The sequence below is a fragment of the Pristiophorus japonicus genome, chromosome 3, assembly GCF_044704955.1.
Source record: "Pristiophorus japonicus isolate sPriJap1 chromosome 3, sPriJap1.hap1, whole genome shotgun sequence".
Taxonomy (NCBI): Eukaryota; Metazoa; Chordata; class Chondrichthyes; family Pristiophoridae; genus Pristiophorus; species Pristiophorus japonicus.
Window position 1 is genome coordinate 230,235,599 of NC_091979.1, and position 26,288 is coordinate 230,261,886.

General features: G+C 45.6%; 1 protein-coding gene and 1 long non-coding RNA gene across 3 annotated transcripts in view; one reads left to right on the top strand and one right to left on the bottom strand.

Annotated features, from left to right (window-relative positions):
- The window catches only part of LOC139259464 (uncharacterized), a 4,642-nt gene extending 4,045 nt beyond the window's left edge, over nt 1-597 (bottom strand). Inside the window, exon 1 of the mRNA XM_070874937.1 lies at nt 320-597. Coding sequence (XP_070731038.1) covers nt 320-406 — 87 coding nt within the window. The 5' untranslated portion in view covers nt 407-597. The remainder of the gene's footprint in view (nt 1-319) is intronic.
- Nucleotides 598-1,027: 430 nt separating this feature from the next.
- The window catches only part of LOC139260158 (uncharacterized), a 32,018-nt gene continuing 6,757 nt past the window's right edge, over nt 1,028-26,288 (top strand). For both annotated transcript variants that reach the window (XR_011592724.1, XR_011592725.1), the window contains exon 1: nt 1,028-1,438. This is a non-coding gene — a long non-coding RNA (uncharacterized lncRNA). The remainder of the gene's footprint in view (nt 1,439-26,288) is intronic.

The window sequence follows — 26,288 nt, forward strand, 5'->3', positions numbered from 1 at the left end:
GGGAGAGGAGGAGGGGGGGAGAGGAGGGGAGGGGGGGAGAGGAGGGGAGGGGGGGGAGGGGGGAGAGGGGGGATGGGGGGAGAGGAGGGGAGGGGGGGAGAGGAGGGGAGGGGGGAGAGGAGGGGAGGTGGAGGAGGGGAGTGAGAGCGAGAGAGGGAGCGAGAGCGAGAGGGGGGCGAGAGCAAGAGCGAGGGGGTGGGGTGGTGGGAGTGCGGAGAGCGAGTGGGTTTGGGGGGGGATTGCAAGAGAGTGAGGGGGGAGTGGAGGGGAAGGCCATCACAGACGACCCCGCACCCCGCGCCCTGTGCCACCGACTTGCCTTGGTGCTTTTCTTTAGGTCGTGGACCTTCTTGCGCACCTCCTCCCAGGTGCGGCGTGTGCCCGAGACGGCGTTGACCTTGTCCATGACGAAGAGCCAGGCTGGCGGCGGCTCTGCATAGTGGGGGGCTGGCCGCCCTCGCCGAAAATGTCGCCCCGACGCTCCATCACCGAGTCGATGAGCACGCGCAGGTCGCGGTCCTTGAAGCGGGCCTTACGGATCCGCCGGTCGGGCATCTTGCGCAGAGGCGGCGCGCTCCACAGCTGGTTCCTCATGCCCACCCCCCTCCCCACCGACCACCCACCCCACTGTATACCCCCCCAACACACACACACACTCACTAAACACCACACCCTCCACGTCAGGGTTTTGGGAAAAAAAGGGAGAGGTGGGGAGGAATTAAAAAAAAATTTTTTTCGTTAACGTCCAAGCTCACATTTTCGTTTCGCAAAGAGCAATGTGGGGGGCGATGGAGCCCGGGCGCAGCAGCAGCGCAGCTCGGCCACTGCACCCGGCAAAAGGGCGGACAGCAAACTACAGCTCCCGGCGGGCAGCGCGCTGCGTGCTTCCCGCCGGGAGCTGTAGTCCGTTCGGCTCGGCCACGCATGGGCCGGGATAGCGACGCGGACTACAGCACCCGGCCGGCACCGCGGCGGAGGGGCGGGGATGCGCGCAGGCGCGGCGCAGCGCAGAGCAGGCGGCTGGCGGGCCTAGCTGCGCGCGCGGGGGGAGGCGCCTGCTATCTGTCGCTCGCTCGGGGGCTGTCCGTTCGTCAGCCAGCCTCGGCACACTTTGACTTCAGTGCACCTAGGCCCCGAGCGGTAGAAGCAGGATCGCGCTCACTCTACCACCACCCCCTACCCCCTACCCCCCACCCTCCCCCCCCGGAGCGACCATGGATCCTTGACTCCTCATTCTACACGACAAGGCGGTGAGGCTGATGGTGAGTGAGGGAGGCACTCACCCCCGCCGCGCCGCCATTTTGGGCCTTTAGCCGGGCCTTGCGGCCGGCGCCGAACCTGGGAGTAGGAGTTGGTGGAGCCCCCGGGGGGTCCGGGAAGGGTATCATTCAGCTCTCCTCACACACTGAGCCTAAACTTCACAGCAGGTCTGTGCCAGGTAGGTGCAGCTATCATCATTATTGTTATCGTTAGCATTATTATTATTACCATCATTATTGTCATCATCATTAATATTATCATTATTATTATCATTTATTATCATTAGAATTATTGTTATAGAAACATAGAAAATAGGTGCAGGAGTAGGCCATTTGGCCCTTCGAGCCTGCACCACCATTCACCTCAGTACCCCTTTCCTACTTTCTCTCCATACCCCTTGACCTCTTTAGCTGTAAGGGCCATATCTAACTCCCTCTTGAATTTATCCAATGAACTGATATCAATAACTCTCTGCAGCAGGGAATTCCACAGATTAATAACTCTGAGTGAAGAAGTTTCTCCTCATCTCAGTCCTAAATGGCCTACCCCTTATCCTAAGACGATGTCCCCTGGTTCTGGACTTCCCGAACATCGGGAACATTCTTCCCGCATCTAACCTGTCCAGTCCCGTCAGAATCTTATGCGTTTCTATGAGATCCCCTCTCATCCTTCTAAACTCCAGTGAATAAAGGCCCAGTTGATCCAGTCTCTCCTCATATGGCAGTCCAGCCATCCGGGGAATCAGTCTGGTGAACCTTCGCTGCACTCCCTCAATAGCAAGGATGTCCTTCCTCAGATTATGAGACCAAAACTGAACACAATATTCCAGGTGAGGCCTCACCAAGGCCCTGTACAACTGCTGTTATCATCATTATTACCATCACCATTAATTTCATCATTAATATTAATGATAGTAATCATGGTAATAATGATGATAACAATAATTCTAATAATAAATGATAACAATAATGCTAATATTAATGATGGTAATAATGATAATAATGATAACAAATAATAATAACAATACTGATAATGTCATTTATTGTTATCATCATTATTATTAACATTTATCATTTATTAATAAAAATAATTATTACCATCATTATTGCCATTAATGATAATGATAGTAACAATAATAATAATGATAGCGATAATGGTGACAATGGTAATAATAAGAATAATGATAAATAATAATGATATTGTTATCATTTATTATTATTGTTACTTTCATTATTATCATTATTATCATTTATTATTGTTATTATCATCATCATTATTATTATCATCATTAGCATTATCATCATATAAGAACATAAGAAATAGGAACAGGAGAAGGCCATATGGCCTCTCGAGCCTGCTCCGCCATTCAATAAGATCATGGCTGATCTGATCATGGACTCAGCTCCACTTCCCCACCTGCTTTCCATAACCCCTTATCGTTTAAGAAACTGTCGATTTCTGTCTTAAATTTATTCAATGTCCCAGCTTCTACAGCTCTCTGATGCAGCAAATTCCACAGATTTACAACCCTCTGAAAGAAGACATTTCTCCTCATCACTGTTTTAAATGGGTGGCCCCTCATTCTAAGATCATGCACCCTAGTTCTAGTCTCCCCCCTCCCCCATCAGTGGAAACATCCTCTCTGCATCCACCTTGTCAAGCCCCCTCATAATCTTATACGTCTCGATAAGATCACCTCTCATTCTTCTGAATTCCAATGAGTAGAAGCCCAACCTACTCCACCTTTCCTCATATCATTATCATCACTATTATCAACATTTATTATTATTATCATCGTTATTGTCATCATTATCATCATTATCATTATCGATATAATAATAATACATCATCATCATTGGCAATCCCTCAAAACCGAGGAACAATTGTTTTCACTCTGAAAGTGAGTTCTCAGGTGACTGAACAGTCCAATGTGGGAATTACAGTCTCTGTCACAGGTGGGACAGACAGTGGTTGAAAGAAAGGGTGGGGAGTCTGGTTTGCCGCACGCGCCTTCTGCTGCATGCGCTTGTCCTCCGCAAGCTCTCGGCGACGAGACTCGAGGTAATGATACATTCAGTCAACACTTTGCCAGCACTGAAATATTTAACATGGCTCGCTAATTTGTAAGTTGTCTGTTGTGCCTTTTCGTGTATGTAGCAAAAATATATAAATGCTGCATGCTAGCTAATGTGGTGCAGACATGTTCTCTCTTTACATTTATGCCAGGAGAGATAGAATAGACTAGCCCAAATACTCTAGAAAAAAAAGAAAGACTTGTGTTTATATAGCACCTTTCATGACCACAGGACGTCTCAAAGCACTTTGCAGCCTATGACTTTTGGAATTTAGTCACTGTTGTAATGTACAAATGTTGTAACAGAGCATGGAAGAATGAGAGGGGATCTCATTGAAACATCCAACATTCTTACAGGGCTTGGCAGGGTAGATGCAGAGAGGATGTTTCTCCTGGCTAGGGAGTCTAGAACCAGGAGTCACAATCTCAAGATAAGGGGTCCCCCATTTAGGACTGAGATGAGGAGGAATTTCTTCACTCAGAGGGCTGTGGAGACTCTGTTGTTGAGTATATTCAAGGCAGAGATCGATAGATTTTTGGACATTAAGGAATCAAGGGATATGGGGATAACGCTAGAAGATCAGAGGAAGGACATTCTTGCTATTAAGGGAGTGCAGCGAAGGTTCACCCGACTGATTCCCGGTATGGCAGAACTGACATATGAGGAGAGCCTGGATCGACTGGGCCTGTATTCACTGGAGTTTAGAAGGATGAGAGGGGATCTCATAGAAACATAAAATTCTGACGGGACTGGATAGGTTAGATTCAGTGTTTTCGATAAATGGCCGACTCCTCCTCCTATTGCATAGAAACATAGAAAATAGGTGCAGGAGTAGGCCATTCGGCCCTTCGAGCCTGCACCACCATTCAGTAAGATCATGGCTGATCATTCACCTCAGTACCCCTTTCCTGCTTTCTCTCTATACCCCTTGATCCCTCTAGCCGTAAGGACTCTATCTAACTCCCTCTTGAATATACAATGAATTAGCATCAACAACTCTCTGCGGTAGGGAATTCCACAGGTTAACAACTCTTTGAGTGAAGAAGTTTCTCCTCATCTCAGTCCTAAATGGCTTAACCCTTTTCCTTAGACTGTGTCCCCTGGTTCTGGACTTCCCCCAATATCGGGAACATTCTTCCTGCATCTAAAATGTCCAGTCCCGTCAGAATTTTATATGTTTCTATGAGATCCCCTCTCATCCTTCTAAACTCCAGTGAATACAGGCCCAGTCGATCCAGTCTCTCCTCATATGTCAGTCCTGCCATCCTGGGAATCAGTCTGGTGAACCTTCGCTGCACTCCCTCAATAGCAAGAACATCCTTCCTCAGATTAGGAGACCAAAACTGAACACAATATTCCAGGTGAGGCCTCACTAAGGCCCTGTACAACTGCAGTGAGACCTCCCTACTCCTATACTCAAATCCCCTAGCTATGAAGACCAACATACTATTTGCCTTCTTCACCGCCTGCTGTACCTGCATGCCAACTTTCAATGACTGATGTACCATGACACCCCGGTCTCGTTGCACCTCCCCTTTTCCTAATCTGCCACCATTCAGATAATATTCTACCTTTGTGTTTTTGCCACCAAAGTGGATAACCTCACATTTATCCACATTATACTGCATCTGCCATGCATTTGCCCACTCACCTAACCTGTCCAAGTCACCCTGCAGCCTCTTAGCGTCCCCCTCACAGCTCACACCGCCACCCAACTTAGTGTCATCTGCAAACTTGGAGATATTACACTCAATTCCCTCATCGAAATCATTGATGTATATTGTAAATAGCTGGGGTCCCAGCACTGAGCCCTGCGGCACCCCACTATTCACTGCCTGCCATTCTGAAAAGGACCCGTTTATCCCTTTTTAAACAGCACATCATGTGGCAGGTAGGTGCTGCTCTTATAATAATAATAATACATTCAGTCAACACTTTGCCAGCACTGAAATATTTAACATGGCTGGTTAATGTGTAAATTGTCTGTTGTGCCTTTTCGTGCACGCAGCAAAAATGTATAAATACTGCATGCTAATGTTGTGCAGAAATGTTCTCTCTTTACATTTATACAACAATATGTATTTGCAAACACTTATTGATTCTCTTTCCCCCCACCCCCCTCCCCCAGGCGTCGCACACAGGGAGTCAAGTGTAAAAAAAAGAATGAACTTGTAGGACGTCACAAAACGCTTTATAGCCAATGAAGTACTTTTGAAGTATTGTAATGTGGGAAACGCGGCAACCAATTTGCGCACAGCAAGCTCCCACAAACTTTTTTAGAGCTGTTGGATGAGGATAAATATTGGCCCCAGTACACCGGGAAGAACTTCCCTGCTCTTCTTCGAATCGTGTCCTGCGATCTTTTACGTCCACCTGAGAGGGCACATGGTGCAGTCTTCAGGTAGTTTTGCCAACTCTGGTCAGAGTCATTGCTGGAGGTTTAATCACGTGGCTTCTCATCGCGTCGCATCTGATCACGTGATGGCTGCAAATGTTACTGCACGTCTCTATCTCCTTGGACTCTGGTTCTGTTTGAAGGCGATAACTCTGAACCGGGAGCCTCGGTAAACCTGTCAAAACCGGCCGGCAGCTGGACCAAACTGAGAGATTACACAAAGGGCAGCAGGCTCAGTGTTCGGGGCACTGCTCACATCGTCCTAAACTCAGTGCCAACATTTCTAAACTCCTCCCTGGGCGAAGACTCAATGAAGGAGGAGGTTCATAGAATGAAAGAAAGACTTGCATTTCTATAGCGCCTTTCACAGCCACCTCAGAATGTCCCAAAGCACTGCACTAGGAGTGTCAGCCTAGATTTATTGCTCAAGTTTCTGGAGTGGGACAGTGAGAGAAATTGTGGCAGAGGTGGAGGACATTCGGCCGTCAGTGCCAGTGCTAGTGCTGACGCTTTCTCCTGCAACCCAATCCCCTCCTTCCCCCCCCCCCCCCTTTTTATTCTATATTCCTTCTTTTCAATACTTATCCCATTCCCTTTTAAAGGATGTTCTAGTCTCTGTCCCAATAGCTACTTGTGGAAAAGGATCAAAGGATCTCTCAGTTTAATAACTCTATCTCTGTAATCTCTTCCAGCCCTACAACCCTCATGACTCCTCCAATTCTTGCACAGCCCCTATTGTCATCGTCCCACCATTGGCGGCCGTGCCCTCAGCTGCCTGTGCCCCAAGCTCTGGAATTCTCTCCCTAAACCTCTCTATCTCTCGCTCCTCCTTTAAGAGGCTTTTTAAAACCTAACCTTTTAACCACGCCTTTGCTCAGCTGTCCTAATATCTTCTTATGTGGCTGGGTGTCAAGTTTTGATTGATAATTGCTTCTGTGAGGTGCCTTTGGACATTTTAGTACGTTAAAGGCGCTATATAAATGCAAGTTGTTGTCCCTGCCCAATCATCCCCACATCTGCCTCCTTAATTGCACCACCATCAATCCCACATACCCCAATCCCTCTTCCATTGCGCCACCTTTACCCACACATGCTCAATCCTTTTCTACCTGTTGTCCAGGTGTGACAGTTTTGTGACACAGGAACTGCATTAGAAATATATGGCTCACTAATATAGAAACTGCTATCACATTACTTATTAATGTTGAAAGTATGTTATGCATCAACACAATCATATACTGTATAATATATATATATATATAAAACATGTTTTTATGGTGACTTACTTCATGTACAATCGCATATATATTTATGCATAACAATTGTCAGGGAATATAGATTATATAGTATGTTAATGTATAAAAGCAAATGCCTTCTAGATATACCGGGATATGATGCACATTGTGCTATGTATCTCTGTTTAATGCATTGTATCTGATATATTGTCAAAGGATATGCAGAATGCATATTATTAGACATGTGTATATATGTCTTGTATAGTTAATAACTAGTGTCAAATAATTATTTACAGTGCTACAGTTGCATTCATGTAATTTAAATTTATCATACTTTCAAAGTATATACATATTAGCTCTATCAAGGAGCCGCCATCATCATCATCATCGTAGGCAGTCCCTCGGAATCGAGGAAGACTTGCTTCCACTCTTAAAATGAGTCCTTAGTGACTGAACAGTCCAATATGAGAACCACAGTCCCTGTCACAGGTGGGACGGATAGTCGTTGAGGGTAAGGGAGGGTGGGACAAGTTTGCTGCACGCTCTTTCTGCTGCCTGCGCTTGATTTCTGCATGCTCTCGGCGATGAGACTCGAGGTGCTCAGCACCTCCTGGATACACTTCCTCCACTTAGGACGGTCTATGACCAGGGACTCCCAGGTATCAGTGGGGATGTTGCACTTTATCAAGGAGGCTTTGAGGGTGCCCTTGTAACATTTCCTCTACCCACCTTTGGCTCACTTGCCATGAAGGAGTTCCGAGTAGAGCGTTTGCTTTGGGAGTCTCGTGTCTGACATGCGGACGATGTGGCCTGCCCGGCGAAACTGGTCAAGTGCTTCAATGCTGGGGATGTTGGCCTGGTCGAGGACGCTAATGTCGGTGCGTCTGTCCTCCCAGGGGATTTGTAGGATCTTGCGGAGACATCGTTGGTGGTATTTCTCCAGCGACTTGAGGTGTCTACTGTACATGGTCCATGTCTCTGAGCCATACAGGAGGGTGGGTATTACTACAGCCCTGTACACCATGAACTTGGTGACAGTTTTGAGGGCCTGGTCTTCGAACACTCATTTCCTCAGGCGGCCGAAGGCTGCACTGGAGGCAACACAGGCACGATGGGCTGACCCTCCTCGACCCTTCTGCCAATGGGAACAGTTTCTCTCTACCTACTCTGTCCAGACCCCTCATATTTTGAACACCTCGATCAAATCTCCTTTCAACCACCTCTGCTCCAAGGAGAACAACCCCAGCTTCACCAATCTGTCCAAGTAACTGAAGTCCCTCATCCCTGGAACCATTTTTGTAAATCTTTTCTGCACTCTCTCTAAGGCCTTCACATCCTTACTAAAGTGTGGTGCCCAGATTTGGACACACTACTCCAGTTGAGGCCGAACTAGTATTTTATAAAGGTGGTTCATAACTTCCTTGCTTTTGTGCTCAATGCCTCTATTTATGAAGCCCAGGATCCCGTATGTGTTTTTAACCACTTTCTCAACCTGCTCTGCCACCTTCAACAATTTGTGCACATATACCCCCAAGTGTCTCTGTTCATTGTACACTTGAGTTTATATTGCCACTCATTCTTTCTACCAAAGTATATCACTTTGCACTTTTCTGCGTTAAATTTCATCTGCCATGTGTCCGCCCATTCCACCAGCCTGTCTTGTGTCCTCTTGAAGTCTATCACTCTCCTCCTCACTGTTCACTATATTTCCAAGTTTTGTGTCATCGACAAATTTTGAAGTTGTGCCCTGTACACCCACGTCCAAGGTATTGATGTATATCAAGAAAAGCAGTGGTCCTAGTACTGACCCCTGGGGAACACCACTGTTTACCTTCCTCCAGTCCGAAAAACAGCAGTTCACCACTACTCTCTGTATCGTCACTTAGCCAATTTCGTATCCATGCTTCCACTGTCCCTTTTGTTCCATGGGCTTGTGCACTGTGCAAATTTCCCAGGGTGCAGTAGTCGCGTTCTGTCACCTAGTTGCTGCAACATTTCTCTTCAGCTTTTAAGTCACTGTTTTGCTGTCTTACAAAATGAATTGAATGGAAACTAGAGGACAGATTTCCACAGCTTTGTTCAAGTAAGATTTATATTGAGTATTTCTAAGAGGCTTTGAGAGAGAAACACAGTTCTCCTTCAAGTGTGACAGAGTGTACTGATTGCACACCTGTTGCAACTTTTTTATGTTCAGTTATAACATTTTTTATTTATTTTTCTCAGTGGAAAAAGTTAAATTGTGTTTCTGTCTAAGAATATTTTAGAACGTGTATTTTTGAAATTGATTTAAGTACAATGACAATTAATTTAAATAGGTTTTCAATTAATCTTTTACATAAAAGCTATTTTTTTTATTTTAGGAGGTGTTAAGCTGGGGACAGAGAGGTCATACAGCGAAACGTTGTCTCTCTTCATCCTAATTTGAGTTCTTTTTTCATTCTCATGCAAATTAATGCAATTTTAAATGCTTCTCCACCAACTAGAAAGGCTCTGATTAACATCACCAGTATGTTAATAGAACATGTAAACGTTCTAATCAGTGACTGCTACCAGGCAGTAAGGCATCAAGACACACATTCTGGAACTGATCACAAAACACTGATACCGCTGTTTGCAGAGATGATTTAGAAACACAAATCTCTGCAGCCAGTTCCAACTTTCCACCTGAGTGTGCCTTCCCCATCCCACACTACTGGCAGACCCCAGGAATTCATCAGTGAGCTAAACCACACATTCCATTCTACAGTTCTTCCATATACCATGTCTTTCCCCCGCCCCCCCCCCCACCCCCAATCGTGCCAGGCTACAATGCTCCCTCCTCCTACTGCCAAAATCCAACACCTCCACCCCATCCCAATGTTGCCAAATTCCCAGACCCCATTCCAGCTCCATCAAACTTAAGGATCATCCCCTCAGTACTATCAAAGCCCAAGCTTGCACCCAGGGCTATCGAAGCCCCCCCCCCCCCCCACCCAAACTCCCTGTTTCAGTTGCCTGCCCTGGCTCAGTGGATAACACTCGCTTCTGAGTCAGAATATTATGGGTCAGGCAAATTGAAAGGCTCTGAGTTGGAGATTATACAAGTGTATTTATATCATTAAAGCATATTGTTGTAAGTGCAAACTTTACAATACAGGCAACTCTCGATTATCCGGGGCCCTCGGGGATTGGGCTATTCCGGGTAGTGCAGTGCAAGGAAGGTAGTGCAGGGGTCCCCTGCGGTCATCCCCCTGCAAAACAGATACACTGCTTTGGGTACCGTTGAGGGGGATGACTCATCAGGGGAGAGCAGCAGCAGCCAAGTTCATGGCACCGTGGCTGGCTCTGCTGCACAGGAGGACAGGAAAAAGAGTGGGAGAGCGATAGTGATAGGGGATTCAATTGTAAGGGAAACAGATAGGCGTTTCTGCGGCCGCAACCGAGACTCCAGGATGGTATGTTGCCTCCCTGGTGCAAGGGTCAAGGATGTCTCGGAGCGGGTGCAGGACATTCTAAAAAGGGAGGGTGAACAGCCAGTTGTCGTGGTGCATATAGGTACCAATGACATAGGTAAAAAACGGGATAAGGTCCTACGAGGCGAATTTAGGGAGCTAGGAGCTAAATTAAAAAGTAGGACCTCAAAAGTAGTAATCTCAGGATTGCTACCAGTGCCACGTGCTAGTCAGAGTAGGAATCGCAGGATAGCTCAGATGAATATGTGGCTTGAGGAGTGGTGCAGAAGGGAGGGATTCAAATTCCTGGGACATTGGAACCGGTTCTGGGAGGAGGTGGGACCAGTACAAACCGGACGGTCTGCACCTGGGCAGGACCTGAACCAATGTCCTAGGGGGGAGTGTTTGCTAGTGCTGTTGGGGAGGGGTTATACTAATATGGCAGGGGGATGGGAACCTATGCAGGGAGACAGAGGGAAATAAAATGGAGTCAGAAGCAAAATATAGAAAGAATAGTAAAAGTGGAGGGCAGAGAAACCCAAGGCAAAAAACTAAAAGGGCCACGTTACAACAAAATTCTAAAGGGGCAGAGTGTGTTAAAAAAACAAGCCTGAAGGCTCTGTGCCTCAATGCGAGGAGTATTCGGAATAAGGTGGATGAATTAACTGCGCAGATAGCAGTTAACGGATACGATGTGATTGGCATCACAGAGACATGGCTCCAGGGGGACCAAGGCTGGGAACTCAACATCCAAGTGTATTCAGCATTTAGGAAGGATAGACAGAAAGGAAAAGGAGGCGGGGTGGCGTTGCTGGTTAAAGAGGAAATCAGTGCAGTTGTAAAGAAGGACATTAGCCTGGATGATGTGGAATCGGTATGGGTGGAGCTGCGGAATTCCAAAGGGCTAAAAACACTAGTGGGAGTTGTGTATAGACCACCAAATAGTAGTAGTGAGGTTGGGGACAGCACCAAACAAGAAATAAGGGATGTAAGCAATAAAGGTACAGCAGTAATCATGGCCGACTTTAATCTAAACATTGATTGGGCTAACCGAACTGGTAGCCATGCGGTGGAAGAGGATTTCCTGGAGTGTCTTAGGAATGGTTTTCTGGACCAATATGTCGAGGAACCAACCAGGGAGCTGGCCATCCTAGACTGGGTGATGCGCAATGAGAAGGAACTAATTAGCAATCTTGTTGTGCGAGAGACCCCTTGGAGAAAAGTGACCATAATATGTAGAATTCCTTATTAAGATGGAGAGTGACAAAGTTAATTCGGAAACTCGGGTCCTGAACTTAAGGAAAGGTAACTTTGACGGTATGAGGCGTGAATTGGCTAGAATAGACTGGCAAACGATACTCAAAGGATTGACGGTGGATAAGCAATGGCAAACATTTAAAGATCACATGGATGAACTTCAACAAATGTACATCCCTGTCTGGAGTAAAAATAAAACTGGGAAGGTGGCTCAACCATGGCTAACAAAGGAAATTCAGGATAGTGTTAAAGCCAAGGAAGAGGCATATAAATTGGCCAGAAAAAGCAACAAACCTGAGGACTGGGAGAAATTTAGAATTCAACAGAGGAGGACTAAGGGTTTAATTAAGAGAAGGAAAATAGAGTACGAGAGGAAGCTTGCAGGGAATATAAAAACTGACTGCAAAAGCTTCTCTAAATATGTGAGAGAAATAGATTAGTAAAGACAAACGTAGATCCCTTGCAGTCGGATTCAGGTGAAATTATAATGGGGAACAAAGAAATGACAGACCAATTGAACCAATACTTCGGTTCTGTCTTCACGAAGGAAGATGCAAATAACCTTCCGAAGGTACTAGGGGACAGTGGGTCTAGTGAGAAGGAGGAACTGAAGGATATCCTTATTAGGCGGGAAATTGTGTTAGGGAAATTAATGGGATTGAAGGCCGATAAATCCTCGGGGCCTGATAGTCTGCATCCCAGAGTGCTCAAGGAAATGGCCCAAGAAATAGTGGATGTATTGGTGATAATTTTCCAACAGTCTATCGACTCTGGATCAGTTCCCATGGACTGGAGGGTAGCTAATGTAACACCACTTTTTAAAAAAGGAGGGAGAGAGAAAACGGGCAATTTTTGACCGGTTAGCCTGACATCAGTAGTGGGGAAAATGTTGGAATCGATCATGAAGGATGGAATAGCAGCGCATTTGGAAAGCGGTGACAGGATCGGACCCAAGTCAGCATGGATTTATGAAAGGGAAATCATGCTTGACGAATCTTCTGGAATTTTTTGAGGATGTAACTAGCAGAGTGGACAAGGGAGAACCAGTGGATGTGGTGTATTTGGACTTTCAGAAGGCTTTTGACAAGGTCCCGCACTAGAGATGTTGTGCAAAATCAAAACACATGGTATTGGGGGTAATATATGACGTGGATAGGGAACTGGTTGGCAGACAGGAAGCAGAGAGTCGGGATAAACGGGTCCATTTCAGAATGGCAGGTAGTGACTAGTGGAGTGCCGCAGGGCTCAGTGCTGGGACCCCAGCTCTTTACAATATACATTAACGATTTGGATGAAGGAATAGAGTGTAATATCTCCAAGTTTGCAGATGACACTAAACTGGGTGGTAGTGTGAGCTGTGAGGAGGACGCTAAGAGGCTGCAGGGTGACTTGGACAGGTTAGGTGAGTGGGCAAATGCATGGCAGATGCAGTATAATGTGGATAAATGTGAGGTTATCCATTTTGGGGGCAAAAACACGAAGGCAGAATATTATCTGAATGGCGGCAGACTAGGAAAAGGGGAGGTGCAACGAGACCTGGGAGTCATGGTTCATCAGTCACTGAAAGTGGGCATGCAGGTACAGCAGGAGGTAAAGAAGGCAAATGGTATGTTGGCCTTCATAGCTAGGGGATTTGAATATAGAAGCAGGGAAGTCTTACTGCAGTTGTACAAAGCCTTAGTGAGGTCTCACCTGGAATATTGTGTTCAGTTTTGGTCTCCTAGTCTGAGGAAGGATGTTCTTGCTATTGAGGGAGTGCAGCGAATGTTCACCAGACTGATTCCAGGGATGGCTGGGCTGTCATATGAGGAGAAACTGGATCAACTGGGCCTTTATTCACTGGAGTTTAGAAGGATGAGAGGGGATCTCATAGAAACACATAAGATTCTGACGGGACTGGACAGGCTAGATGCGGGAAGAATGTTCCCGATGTCGGGGAAGTCCAGGACCAGGGGACATGGTCTTAGGATAAGGGGTAGGCCATTTAGGACTGAGATGAGGAGAAACTTCTTCACCGCAGAGAGTTCTTGATGCCAATTCACTATATTCAAGAGGGAGTTAGATATAGCCCTTATGGCTAAGGGGATCAAGGGGTGTGGAGAGAAAGCAGGAAAGGCATACTGAATGAATGATCAGCCATGATCTTATTTAAGACAGGCTCGAAGGGCCGAATGACCTACTCCTGCACCTATTTTCTATGTTTCTATGTAAATGACTTTGCTGCTAGGGTGAGTGCACGTACTTGCCGAGAATGTTTGAGTCCCAAATTTATACTTGGATGCTTTTCTGCTTCTGCTTCCAGGATGGGTTGTCCACTTTTTCATTTTAATATAAAGTGAAGAGACCCATGTTATACTGTGTCTACTTTTTCTTAAAATGGCCAGTCTAAAGGCTTCAACCGCTGGAGGTCGAATGAGACTCAGCTTTACTTACCCCGAGACCGGGCGGCACTCTGTGATTGCCGATGAATAAAGTTGCAGAGGTGTCAGAAAACGGAAAGACGGCAGGGAAGGGAGGAAGAGTTGGATAAATCTTTTGCCCCTCTGAACTTGCTTCCAGCGTGATGATCTGGACAATGCCCTAACAGAGCGGGGTTGGGAGCAATACCTACGATCTGATAATGTGAGGATGGGTCGCAGTATGAGCGGACAGACGGTCCAGGTCCGAGTTACAATAATCTGATTGACGAGTTTGATTGGAAGTTTTATAAATAAATCGGAATTAAAAAGGGACCCATGTGCATAGGCTTGACTCCCGAACTGCGTGCCATCCCTAGTCATATTTCATTACTGGTTGGATCCATGTTTAGCGCACGGGACAGAATCACAGTTTTTAAAAGTGCTGTTGCAGCGGGTTCTCCGTTAGATCCGTGTACGGATAATCGAGAGTTGCCTGTACTTTGTTCAGATGCAGTAAATAAGCCCAGCATCAACACTGAAAGCACATTCGTTGATGTTGGTTTGTAGATGTGTGGAAAGTGCATACTGTACATTAAGTGTGTCTATTGGGGAATATATCCAGGTGTAATCCATAGTAGGGATATTCAAATTGCAGCCCTCCGAGTCCTGTCCATTCGAGTCACAGAGCGCAATACAGCCCTGTTTGTGCATTGTTTTACTCATCAGTTTGCCCCGGTTGAACTTCATGGGTCTGGAGATTTGGAAAAGAACTGCTGCTTTATTGATGAATAACTGTTAAATCAGAGCACCAAGACATGTCAGTACCTGCAACTTGCGGTCTACAGGAACATGGATTTAAACCTGTATGTCGTGCCAGCTCTCTTCTCCCTCCCAGGGCCTGGTATGGTCCTCAAAGACTATAAGCAAGATCAAAAATGACGTGCTCTTGATCTGCAGCACACTTTTTGATGTTGCTCATGTGATGTGCGTTCAGTATGTACGTGTACGGACTGTACGCAGATTAGACTGCTGATGATGATGTTTACAGATCGTGACCCATCCTCCGGTGTGATATTAGGAAGGGTTGTAGATTTTGGCTATCATTGAGAAACAGAATGCAGGCCCTCAAAAATCCCAGCAGGCCATGTAAGGAGACTGAAATGTGACTTGCTCACTCATTGTATAAACCAGTGGCCCTGATTATAGGGAAACGCACCCTTGTGCATTACAGCAAAGGTTGTCAGCTTTCTGTTTGCACAGACAAAGAGGGAATTGCAGAATAGAATTCCCAGAATGTCAGTGAATCGATAGATGACGGCAGTCACTTTGTTGGCTCTTAGTGCAGATATGTTGGGCTCCAGTCGGTATTTGTCATTATTTAATGGCTGCACATTTACATTCATAAATATTGGAACATTTTCTTAAATATAACATTTACAAAGCAATAAAAATTAAAAATGTAAACTTAATTTCTGGCAGGGTCAGAATATATAAATTAGAAAATGTTTTAAAATATTTATATAATTCTAAATTTTTGTTGTCTCTAACTTAATCACACTGAGTTTGAAAATGGTTTGTGTTGGGATTAATGGGAGGGTTAAGGATTTCGCTGCTGTGCTACCACTTTCAGCACCAGTGGGGACAAAGTTGGAATACAGAGTGGGGGGTTGAGCGATGGTGGTGAAAAGGGGCATAATGATTTCAGAAACAGGCCCTTCAGTTATGTGTGCCAGTGTTTTTCTGCACATGAGCCAACTAGTCTAATCCCACCCTCCTACTCACTCCCCGTACTCTTTAATATTCCTCTTTGTTAAATCAAGCAACTATCTTTTTATCCTGGACTCTGCTTCAATGTGGGTTTGTGGTAGAGAATTCCACATTCTAAACGCTGTTTGTGTTACTACATTGTTTGAAATTCTCTGTGCCTGTTGGTTTCTCTCTGGGGCTTGGGTGGATTTCCTCCTGCTGAAATGTCTGATTTTTAAAGTACATAAAGCATTTTAAATAAAAGGCTTTTGCAGCTCAGTACTGGGGGATATCTTTTCATCTGCTGCTGAAACCCGCATCCATGCTTTGTTACCTTTAGACTCAACTATTGCAATGCTCCATTGGCCGGCCTCCATTCTTCCACCCTACATGAACTTGGGCTCATCCAAAACTCTCCTCATGTCCTAACTCGCACCAAGTCCTGCTCACCCATCGCCCCCTGTACTCACTACCCCGTGTCCTAACTCGCACTGAGTCCTGCTCACCCATCACCCCCTGTGCTCACTGCCCCATGTCCTAACTCGCACCGAGTCCCGCTCACCCATCACCCCCTGTGCTCACTGCCCCGTGTCCTAACTCGCACCGAGTCCCGCTCACCCATCACCCACTGTGCTCACTGCCCCGTGTCCTAAATCGCACCAAGTCCCGTTCATCCATCACCCCATGTTCACTGCCCCGTGTCCTAACTCGGACCGAGTTCTGCTCACCCATCACCCCCTGTGCTCGCTGACCTACATTGGCTCCCGGTTAAGAAACGCCTCAATTTAAAAATTCTCATCCTTGTTTTCAAGTCCTTCCATGGCCTTGCCCCTCCATATCTCTAATCTCCTCCAGCCCCACAACCCACCGAGATCTCTGTGCTCCTCTAGTTCTGAACTCTTGTGCATGCCCGATTTTGATTGCTCCACCATTGGTGGCCAAACCTTCAGCTGCTTCGACCCTAAGCTCTGGAATTCCCTCCCTAAACCTCTCCGCCTCGCTCTCCTCCTTTAAGACGCTCCTTAAAACCTTTCCTCTTTGATCAAGCTGTTGGTCACCTGTCGTAATATCTCTTTATATGTGGCTTGATCTGAAATATTTTTTGATAACGCTCCTATGAAGTGCTTTGGGGCATTTTACTACATTCAAGGGGCTCTAACACTCTTGCTCCATCCACAGCCAGACCCACAACCAGCTAGTGTTAATAAAGCTCAAAAATACTCCCCACAACGCCCAAATCTATCATTGTACTGTGAAGTGTTTTTCACAATTATCTATCTAAAAGCTGTGCATACTTATTCTGAGTTTCTAGTTGGTGGTGGGGGGGCGAGGAGAATAACCTATAGTGCGGCTGAATGAAAGTTTAATTTAATTAAGATCAGGTTCATCCGAAGGCTGCGTGTGATTGGCAGGCTTGTACACTCCCAGCCTATCTTTGCACTCATATGGTTGTAGCTAAGAGGAAGTTTCTTATACAGTTTTGTCGGGGTGTGTGTTTTCTGTGGCTCGTCTGACTTTTCTCTTGCTCTTAATTTGAGGAACCTTGGTGGATGACAGGACTCCCATGGGTTGGTAATATTAGGACAAAGGACAGAGTGAATTGAAAAGTCGTGGTTCGGTGATCCCAACAGCTTGGGTTTTAAAAACCTTAACCTTGCAGGAGGAGAGGACGACTGGGGAGGATAAAGAGTTCCATACTTCTGAAATCCTGGGAATATCTGAGCTAGACTAGGAGACAGTGTGCTGAGGTTTAATGTCAGTGAAGGGAAGGGTAAGAACATGCTAAATGGCATATTTGAAAGTTCAGGAGGAGCAAGCAGAGCGGCCAGATAAGCACTAATCATTCAAATAGAGGCGAGAGACTGCCAGAGGGATAGGTGGTTAGAAGCTGGAAATGAGAGAGGGACATGTCTCTTGCAACATGTCTAGGAGTGAGAGAGAGGTTCTGGAAGAATGCCAGCACAGATGTGGGAACTATTAGCGTCTCGGATGGACTTCATAAAATCATAGAAATTTACAGCACGGAAGGAGGCCACTTCGGCCCATTGTATCCACCCTGGCCGACAAAGAGCTATCCAGCCGAATCCCACTTTCCAGTTCTTGGTCAGTAGCCCTGTAGGTTACGGCACTTCAGGTGCACATCCAAGTACTTTTTAAATGTGGTGAGGGTTTCTGCCTCTAACGCCCTTTCAGGCAGTGAGTTCCAGACCCCCACCACCCTCTGGGTGAAGAAATGTCCCCTCAAATCCCCTGTAAACCCCCTACCAATTACTTTAAATCTTTGTCCCCTGGTTGTTGACCCCTCTGCTGAGGGAAATAGGTCCTTCCTATCCACTCTATCCAGGCCCCTCATAATTTTATATACAGGGTACCTCAATAAGGTCTCCCCTCAGCCTCCTCTGTTCCAAAGAAAACAGACCTAGCCTATCCAATCTTTCCTCATAGCTAAAATTCTCCAGTCTAGGCAACATCCTCGTAAATCTCTATACCCTCTCGTGCAATCACATCTTTGTCCTTATAGATATGAGTTTTTGGAAAGGAAAATAAATGTTTTGTCAGAAAGGGTTGAAAGAGGATGAGACTGGTCAGCTCCTAGCTTTAATGTATAGATATCTGCAAGGCCCATGCATAATATGCTGAGCTGCTTGATTCTTGTAGCTCTGAGAAGCTTCACACTCCAGTAGGTTGTGGGTTCAAGTCTCGCTCCAGAAACGTGCGCACATAAGCCAAGCTGACACTCCAGTGCTAAGGGAGTGCTGCACTGTCAGAGATATTGTTTTTTTAATGTGATATTAAACCGAGGCCCCGTCTGCTCTCTCAGGTGGATGTAGATGATCCCACGGCACTGTTTCGAAGAAGAACAGGGAGTTATCCCCGGCGTCCTGGACAATATATTCCCCTTAACCAACATCACTAAAACAGATGATCTGATCATTACCACATTGCTGTGTGTGGGAGCTTGTGCGCAAATTGGCTGCCGCGTTTCCTACAGTGACTACATTTCAGTACTTCATTGGCTGTGAATCGCTTTGGGGCGTTTTGAGGTTGTGAAAGGCACTATAGAAATGCAAGTCTTTCATTTTTAATTCAATTATGCTTATATGCAGTTTGGTGTTGTGTGATATGCAGTCACAGAACACTTAACTACCAATAGTTCACTCCAATGTTACACATAAGAACATAAGAAATAGCTGCAGGAGTGGGCCATTTGTCCCTTTGAGCCTGCTCCGCCATTCAAGATCATGGCTGACCACCAACCTCAACTCCACCTACCCGCACTATCCTCATATCACTTAATTCCCTTTGTTCCCCAAAATATATCGACCTCTGTCTTGAATATATTCAAGGACTGAGCATCCACAGCTCTCTGGGGTAGAGAATTCCAAAGATTCACAACCCTCTGAGTGAAGAAATCTCTCCTCATCTCAGTCCTCAATGGCCGACGCCTTATTCTGTGACTGTGACTCCGTGTTCTAGATTCCCCATCCAGTGAAACATTTTCCCAGCATTAACCCTGTCAAGCCCCTTAAGAATTTTATATGTTTTAATTCGATCGCCCCTCATTCTTCTTAACTCTAGGGAATATAGGTCTAGTCTACTTAATCTCTCCTCATAGGACAATCCCCCCCATCTCAGGAACCAGTCTAGTGAACCTTTGTTGCTCTCCCTCTAAGGCAAGTATGCCTTTCCTTAGGTAAGGAGAGCAGAACTGTACACAGTACTCAAAAGTGTGGCCTCACCAATGCCCTGTATAATTGTAGTAAAACTTCTTTACTCTTGTACTCTAATCCCTTTGTAACAAAGCTGACCTACCATTTGCTTTCCTAATTGCTTGCTGTTTCTGTGATTCATGTACAAGGATACCCAGGTCCCTCTGAATGCAGACATGGCGCTCACCATTCAACAAATATTCCGCTTTTTTGTTTTCCCTATCAAAGTGGATAACTTCACACTTCCCCACATTGTATTCCATTTGCCATGTTCTTGCCCACTCAGTCAACCTGTCTATATCTCTCTGCAGCCTCTTTGCGTCCTCCTCACAGCTTACTTTCCCACTAACTTTGTATCATCAGCAAACTTGGATACATTACATTCAGTCCCTTCATCTGTCATTAATATAGATTGTAAATAGCCGAGGCCCCAACACTGATGATTGCGATACACTGTTAGTTACAGCCTGCCATTCCGACAGTGACCCGTTTATTCCTGCTCTCTGTTTTCTGTCTGTTAACCAATTCTCAGTCCATGCTAATATATTAATTACCCCCAATCCCATGAGTCTTAATTTTGTGTGGCACCTTATCAAATGCTTTTTGAAAATCCAAATACACCACATCCACTGGTTTCCATCTTTATCCATCCTGCTAGTTACATCTTCAAAAACAAATCTTAACAAATTTGTCAAACACAATTTCTCTTTCATAAAACCATGTCGACTCTGCCGGATCATATTACGATTTTCTAGATGCCCTGTTATCATGTCCCTAATAATAGATTCTAACATTTTGCCTATACTGATGTCAGGCTGATTGGCGCATAGTTCCAGGATTCTTCTCCTTTCTTAAATATGTTTGCTACCTACCAATCCTTGGGGACTGTTCTAGAATCTAGGGAATTGTGGAAGATTAATACCAGTGCCTCCACTATCTCTGCAGCTATCTCTTTTAAAACCCTAAGATGTTGGTTGTCAGGTCCTGGGAATTTGTCAACACTTAGTCTAATTAATTTCATCAGTACTATGTCTTTACTTACACTGATTTCTTTAAGTTCCTCATTCTCTCTCTAGACCCATTATTTCCGGAATGTTTTTTGTATCTTCTACCATGAAGACAATACAAAGTATTTGTTTAATGTCTCTGCTATTTCCTTATTGTCCGTTATATCTCCTGTCTCTGCCTCTAATGGGCCCATGTTTACTTGTACGAATCTCTTCCTATTTATATACCCAGAGAAACATTTACAATCTGTTTTTATGTCTCTTGCTAATTTACTCTTTCTTTTTTCTCTTTCCTTATCAATTTAAAGAATTAATACATAATTTATGACAAATATACATTCCTTTAAGGCATTTAAAAACCCCACAGGAAAAGTGGTCCGACCGTGGCTAGCGAGATGTTTTAAACACAGTATTAGATCAAAGGAAGAAGCTTATAATGATACCAAAAAGCGCAGTAAGCCTGTAGATTGGGAAGATTTTAGAATTCGGCAAAGGACACCCAAGAAATTGATAAAGAAAGGGAAAATAGAATGAGAGTAAACTGGCGAGAGACATAAAAACAGACTGCAAAAGCTTCTATAGGGATATGTAAAAAGGAAAAGATTAGCAAAAGTAAATGTGGTCCCCTACAGGCTGAGACAGGAGAAATTATAATAGGTAATAAGGAAATGGCAGAGAAATTAAACAAATACATTGTGTCTTGTCTTCACGGAAGAAGACTCAAAAAACCTTCCAGAAATAGTGGAGAACCAAAGGTAAAGCTAGAATGAGGAACTGAAAGAAATTAGTTGTAGTAAAAAAAAGTAGTACCGGAGAAATGAATGAGACTGAAAGGTGATAAATCCCCTGGACCTGATGACTTACATCTTACAGAGATAGTGACATCCTAGAGTTTTAGTGGATGCATTGGTTGTCATCTTCCAAAATTCCATAGACTCTAGAATGGTTCCTGCAGATTGGAAGGTAGCAAATGTAACCCCGCTATTTAAGAAAGGCAGGAGAGAGAAAACAGGCATCTACAGACCAGTTAGCCTGACATCAGTAGTAGGGAAAATGCTAAAATCTATTATTAAGGACGTGGTAACAGGGCACTTGAAAATAATAATAGGATTGGGCAGAGTAAACATGGATTTATGAAAGAGAAATCACGTTAGGAAAATCTGTTAGCCAATTCGCCCCTCATACCGACATGGTTTGCTTTGTTTAGATTTAAGACCCAAGTTTCGGATTTAACGAAATCATTTTTAAACTCAATATAAAGTTCTATCATATTCTTCCCTAAAGGCCCCTTTACTACAAGGCTATTCATTAACTCTTTCTCATTGCACAATACAGGTTGAACCTCCCTTATCCTGAACCCTCGGGATCTGGCCTGTTCTGGATAAGGGATTTTTCCGGGCGAGGGGCGGTCACGTTAAATTGGATGGTACAGGTACTGAGCAAGGGGATATCGGGCTGGTTGGCTGGCTTGGGGCTCGGAGTGCGGCAGAGAAATCGGGGGGGCGGGGTGGATTGCGGGGTCAGGCCAGCGATTGCGGGAGTCGGCAGCGAGAAAGGGCTTCAATTTGTCCATGTCGGAGTTCTGCGCATGTGCCATCCGGTGGCCGGGAATGGTTCTGGATGAGGGGTAGTTCCGGATAAAGGAGTTCTGGATAAGGGAGGTTAAACCTGTACTAGATCTAAAATAGCCTGTTCTCTAGTTGGTTCCTCAGCATACTGATCGAGAAAACTATCTTGTATAAATTCCATAAACTTGTCCTCCACACTATTACTGTAAATTTGGTTTGCCCAGTCTATATGTAGATTAAAGTCCCCCATGATTACTGAATTACCCTTGTTACATGTGCCTCTAATTTCCTGATTTACACTCTGCTCTACATTACAACTACTGTTTGGAGGTCTATAAACAACTCCACCCAAACTCATTCTACTTCTTGATTTTCGGAGCTAAGATCCTTTCTCTCTGCTATCTTTATCCCATCCTTTATTATCAGGCCTCTCATTTTCCATTTTTCTTATCTTTTTTAAAAGTTAATTATCTTGGAATATTTAGCTCCCAACATTGGTCACTTTGCAGCCACGCCTCCGTAATGACTATTAGATCAAATCTATCTGTGCTATTAATTTATCTATTTTGTTGCAAATTCAAAATTCGCCACATTTTCAAATCCCACCATGGCCTTGCCTATCCCTATATCTGTAATTTCCTCCAGCCCCACAATCACCACCCCTCCCCCCCCCCCCCCCACGAGATGTCTGTACTCCTCTAATTCTGCTCTCTTGAATAAGAAATAGGAGCAGGAGTTGGTCATTCGGCCCCTTGAGCCTGCTCTGCCATTCAATAAGATCATGGCTGATCTGATCACGGACTCAGCTCCACTTCCCTGCCCACTCCCCTTAACCTTTATCGCTCAAAAATCTGTCTATCTCCGCCTTAAATATATTCAATGACCCAGCCTCCACAGCTCTCTGGGGCAGAGAATTCCACAGATTTACAACCTTCTAAGAGAAGAAATTCCTCCTCATCTCAGTTTTAAATGGGTGGCCCCTTATTCTGAGACTATGTCCCCTAGTTTTAGTTTCCCCTCTCAGTGGAAATATCCTCTCTGCATCCACCTTGTCGAGCCTTCTCATTATCTTATATGTTTCGATAAGATCACCTCTCATTCTTCTGAACGCCTACTCCTGATCCCAGTGTGTCCCGGGGCCGCCTCCTGCTCCCGGTGTGTCCCGGGGCCGCCTCCTGCTCCCGGTGTGTCCCGGGGCCGCCTCCTGCTCCCGGTGTGTCCCGGGGCCGCCTCCTGCTCCCGCTGTGTCCCGGGGCCGCCTCCTGCTCCCGCTGTGTCCCGGGGCGGCCTCCTGCTCCCACTGTGTCCCGGGGCCTCCTCCTGCTCCCACTCTTTATGTTGCTGCTATCACCACGTCTGCTCGGGTCAAAACTCTCACCCTCTGGATGCTATCCATGTATGGAAGGACAAAATGTATAATTGTATGACTGCATATTTTTCACAGTTAAAGAGGAGTTTGCATGAGAATTTCACGCATGTGTACTTCGCTGGTAAGGCCGGCTTTTATTGCCCATCCCTATTGATGCATCTGGGTGTCTTGCTTGTCCACTTCACCAGGCAGTTAAGAGTCAACCACACGTGGTGTGAGACTGGAGTCACATATAGGCCCAGACCGGGTAGGGTCGGCGGGTTTCTTTCCCTAAAGAATGTTAGTGAACCGGTTTGGTTTTTAACGACAATCCAACAGCTTCATGGCCACTTTTACTGACACCAGCTTCTTATTTCCACATTTTTTTAAACCGCAATCAAGTTCTCAAGCTGCTGTGGTGGGGTTTGAACTTACGTTCTCTGGATTACGAGTCCAGTAACATCACAATATTCTCGCTCTATTCACTAATTCTGTCATAGTTGGTCCCTTGTCTGACTTTAAACCAGAAACGACTGCACTCCTCGCTGCAGACAGCTGTCTACACATCTGATGCACATGTGTCTGCTGCTCCTGAGGAACTCTGTGTGATAGAGCGGGGCTCCAGACCAACACCGTGCTGCTCAACTGTGACCTGCTCACTTGGCAGCGCACCAGGCAGTGTGAGAAGTGCGACTGCTCCATTGGACCGATGAATGCATTCCAGCATCGACACATGCTCCCTGCGTGGGGTTCTGCATGAGCAGCGAGATGCCTCCGCTTGCTATTACTGCGAACCTCCCCTCCCTGCAAACACCTGTCTGCGGGTACAAGGTACATGTTCAAATTCTATTATGTGGGAGGATGGTTGGTTTTTACTGCGGCCCACTCTCCCACGTCTGGTGGCTCGGCGACTCAAGACAGCTGTCTGCACAGAAGTGTGAATGGAGTCTGGAAATTCAAACCAGTGGTTAGAATTACAGAATTATTAGCTGGAAAAACATTGCAGAACCTCCACACTGAGGGCTGTCCTTGCCTGTGATCTACTGACAGCACAAAACATCTACGTACCAGAGGGGGATGGCGGGGAGGAGAAGTCAGCAAACGACCATTTGATGATCTACATTTGGTACAGAATTTCCCAATTATACCACTGCTACCTTGATTGTATATTTGTCAAAGATGCTGAAAGTTCATAGAGATTTATAATAGTTGAATTTTCTTTGCATCAACTGCAACGGTGGTTTTACAGCCCTCTGTAATGTCACCAGGCCTGCTTAATGTATTGGGAAAAATATGTCACAGTTGTGTATCTCGACTAACTTTTTGTCTGAGCTTGCAATCGCAATCAGTATCCATTTCAGGGGCCAGTCACCAATGCTCCAACAGGCTGCAGCACAAAGCAATGGAATGCAGCCCCACACGGTGATGGGACGGGGGTCTGTGTCTGTGATTTCCCCCACATACACAGTGATGGGACGGGGGTCTGTGTCTGTGATTCCCCCACACACATAGTGATGGGACGGGGGTGCTGTGTCTGTGATTCCCCCACACACACGGTGATGGGACGGTGGGTCTGTCTGTGATTTCCCCCACACACACGGTGATGGGACGGGATCTGTGTCTGTGATTTCCCCCACACACACGGTGATGGGACGGGGGTCTGTGTCTGTGATTCCCCCATACATTCAACTGACTTTAAACGTGTTGTTGTGGCAATTCGCTAGTTGAGATCAGGCGCTTCCTCAGAGCAGGGGTGTGGGGAAGGTAAATGCTTTTGAAATAAAGCTCTATTATTATTGGACCCTGTCACTTTATATACATGCTGGGATAACCCTGTTTCCCAATAATGTTCCCTTGCTGCATTTTGCTGGAGAGCAAGAAAAAGGCAAGCAGTGAATGAAGAGCAACAGGCCTTGGGGAAGGGAAAGGGGTTGCGCCTGGCTCCGGGTTGCATTTTGAATGTAATTGCACTGGAGAGGGTGCAAGATTTACGAGGATGTTGCCTGGACTGGAGAATTTTAGCTATGAGGAAAGATTGGATAGACTGGGTTTGTTTTCTTTGGAACAGAGGAGGCTGAGAGGAGACCTTATTGAGGTGTAGAAAATTGAGGGACCTGGATATGGTGGATAGGAAGGACCTGTTTTCCTTGGCAGAGGGGTCAACGACCAGGGGGCATAAATTTAAAGTAATTGGGGGGAGGTTTAGAGGGGATTTGAGGGGAAATTTCTTCACCTGGTTTGGAACTCACTGCCTGAAAGGATGGTAGAGGCAGAAACCCTCACCACATTTAAAAAGTACTTGGATGTGTACTTAAAGTGCCGTAACCTACAGGGCCATGGACCAAGAGCTGGAAAGTGGGATTAGGGTGAATAGCTCTTGGTCGGCTGACGCAGACACGATGGGCCGAAATGGCCTCCTCCTGTGCTGTAAATTTCTATGATTCAGTCAGTACATCCGAATGTTGATGTGCTTATGCGACAGTTCTTTCTTTAGTTGCTGCAAGCACTGGTGAAAGAGCCCTATAATTCCCCCCAATGCTTCACTCTAAATTACACAGCTCAATGCACTCTGCAGGCACAGCCCAAGTTTGGAAGGGCAAACTTTTATAATTGAAATGGTGGTGTTTTTCACCGTTCAATTGGATGCCATATAAAAGGTTCACTAGCAGTGGCAGCTAATTCTAATTAGCTGAAATTCTAATGGCAGCAATAGGTTTTTGCCGCTTGCAGTTACTATTTAAAGCCTTACTTCGTGCATCAGCTGTGGCTCAGTGGGTAGTGCCCTCACCTCTGAATCAGCAAGTCGTGGGTTCAAGATCCACTCCAGAGACTTAAGCACTAAAGTGCAGGCCGACAC